We start from the raw sequence: 2,500 nt of genomic DNA, 5'->3' as shown, positions 1-2,500 counted from the left end.
ACGACCTCAGTTTTGATAGTGACCACGTCAGTCCTTTGTGTTTCAACGGACTGACAAATCTCCTGCATCTTCAGTTGAGTCACTCCTTTTTTGACAGTATCACACAGGAGAAATGGCGACAGTTGTTTAAGCCCTTGCAGAAACTACAAAAACTGTATCTTGGACACATTAATTTGAAAAATTTGTCCGCAGATGCTTTCAAGGACTTGGCGTCTGTGCGGCAGCTGTACCTGTATGAAAATTCCTTGTCCAGTTTGCCCGACGGAATCGTCGACCATCTGAATCTGACGTATCTAGGCCTTGAAGGCAACAAAATCTCGGTGATTCGAGAGTCCATGTTTAGCGCGACAACTCGGAACAGGCTGACACGTCTCGACCTGAGCGGCAACCCCTTCCACTGCTCGTGCGACCTGCTGTGGTTTCAGGCGTGGTTCCTCTCCCGCCCTGCACTCTTCTCTCAGTCCAGAATGACCTACCAGTGTAAGAACCTGCCTGGGACAGAGCTGGCATCGTTCGTCATGAACCCGCAGGCGTGTCTGCTATCTCACGACGTGTCCACCTTCATTATCATCAGCGTTTCCATGGTGATGGTGGTGTCCACCCTGGTGACAGTGCTGTTCCGGTACCGCTGGCACATCCGTCTCCTGCTCTACGAGGCTTTCCGGGGCCGCCACGCCCAGCTTCGACGTCAGCGTCTGCGGGAAAGACACTTTGACTATGACGTCTTTGTGTCTTACGCCATCAGCGACAGTGACTGGGTGATACGGGTAAGTGTGGCTATGACGTATCTGTCTCTTGACGTATTTGTATTTGTGTCATAATCCAGCAGTGACAGTAACAGGATGATGGGGGTAGGTGTGGCTATGACGTATTTATATCTTAATCCAGCAGCGACGGTGACTGGGTGACACTGGTAGATGTAGCTATGACGTACTTGTATCTTGACGTATTTGTATTTGTACCTTAATCCAGCAGTGACAGTAACAGGGTGTTACGTGTAGGTGTATTTCCTTGCCCCATTATCAGCACACGTGTACCCACCCATCCAATGCCTTTATTTGCCCCCTGACTGAGCACCTGTCTACCCATCCATCCAATCCTTCCTTGTCCCTTTCTCAGCACATGTCTGCCCATCCAATATGTTTCCTTGTCGTTTTTTTTAACCACCTGTAAACCCATCCAGTGTGTTTCTATGTATTCCTTTCTGACCACATCACATGTCCACTCATCTAATATTTCCTTGCGCCTCTCTCAGCACCTTTTTCCTCTGCCCCCTTTTCTCAGCACCTGTTTCCTTGCCTCTCTATTCTCAGCACCTGTTTCCTTGTCCCCCTATTCTCAGCACCTGTTTTCTTGCCCCCCTATTCTCAGCACCTGTCCACCCATCCAATGTTTCCTTTTCTCAGCGCCTGTTTCCTTGCACCCCCCTCCCTCCCCCTTTTCTCAGCGCCTGTTTCCTTGCACCCCCTCCCTCCCCCTTTTCTCAGCGCCTGTTTCCTTGCACACACACCCACTTTTCTCAGCACCTGTTTCCTTGCACCCCCCTCCCCCACTTTTCTCAGCACCTGTTTCCTTGCACCCCCCTCCCCCACTTTTCTCAGCACCTGTTTCCTTGCACCCCCCTCCCCCACTTTTCTCAGCGCCTGTTTCCTTGCACACACCCCCACTTTTCTCAGCGCCTGTTTCCTTGCACCCCCCCTCCCCCTTTTCTCAGCACCTGTTTCCTTGCACCCCCCTCCCTCCCCCTTTTCTCAGCGCCTGTTTCCTTGCACCCCCCTCCCCCTTTTCTCAGCGCCTGTTTCCTTGCACCCCCCCCCCCCCCTTTTCTCAGCACCTGTTTCCTTGCACCCCCCTCCCCCACTTTTCTCAGCACCTGTTTCCTTGCACCCCCCTCCCCCTTTTCTCAGCACCTGTTTCCTTGCACCCCCCTCCCCCCCTTTTCTCAGCGTCTGTTTCCTTGCACCCCCTCCCCCTTTTCTCAGCACCTGTTTCCTTGCACCCCCTTTCTCTCAGCACCTGAGGCCTCAGCTGGAGGACGAGTGGGGGCTGCGGCTGTGCCTCCACCAGCGAGACTTCCTTCCAGGCAACAACATCGCCGACAACATCGCGGAGAGCGTGCAGGGAAGCAAGAAGGTACTGGCCGTATTTTCCCCTGCCTTCGCGGCGAGCCCCTGGTGCCAGTTCGAGCTGAACTTCTGTCTGCGGCACGTGCTGGACATGGACGACGCCCTGGTGGTGGTGGCGCTCGGGGAGCTGGCGCGTGCCCGTGACCTCTCCACCACCATGATGGCCGTGCTCAAGGTCACCACCTACGTCCAGTGGGAGCGGGACCCGCCGGGGGACCCTGAGGTGCTGGAGTCCTTCTGGGGGCGTCTGAGGATTGCCTTTGAAGAGGTCCTGCCCGCCCGGCTGAGATGAGATGAGAGAGAGTAGGGCTGTCTGTGTGTGTGTGTGTGTGTGTGTGTGTGTGTGTGTGTGTGTGTGTGTCTGTATGCTTGTG

General features: G+C 54.6%; 1 protein-coding gene across 1 annotated transcript in view; it reads left to right on the top strand.

Annotated features, from left to right (window-relative positions):
- The window catches only part of LOC143298196 (toll-like receptor 2 type-2), a 3,833-nt gene that overhangs the window by 1,237 nt on the left and 96 nt on the right, over nt 1-2,500 (top strand). Inside the window, exons 1-2 of the mRNA XM_076610962.1 lie at nt 1-767; nt 2,014-2,500. The exon at nt 1-767 is cut by the window's left edge and continues 1,237 nt beyond it; the exon at nt 2,014-2,500 is cut by the window's right edge and continues 96 nt beyond it. Coding sequence (XP_076467077.1) covers nt 1-767; nt 2,014-2,418 — 1,172 coding nt within the window. The 3' untranslated portion in view covers nt 2,419-2,500. The remainder of the gene's footprint in view (nt 768-2,013) is intronic.

The sequence above is a fragment of the Babylonia areolata genome, chromosome 23 (assembly GCF_041734735.1).
Source record: "Babylonia areolata isolate BAREFJ2019XMU chromosome 23, ASM4173473v1, whole genome shotgun sequence".
In the NCBI taxonomy this organism is placed as follows: Eukaryota; Metazoa; Mollusca; class Gastropoda; order Neogastropoda; family Buccinidae; genus Babylonia; species Babylonia areolata.
This window is presented reverse-complemented; position numbering and strand designations above follow the sequence as displayed.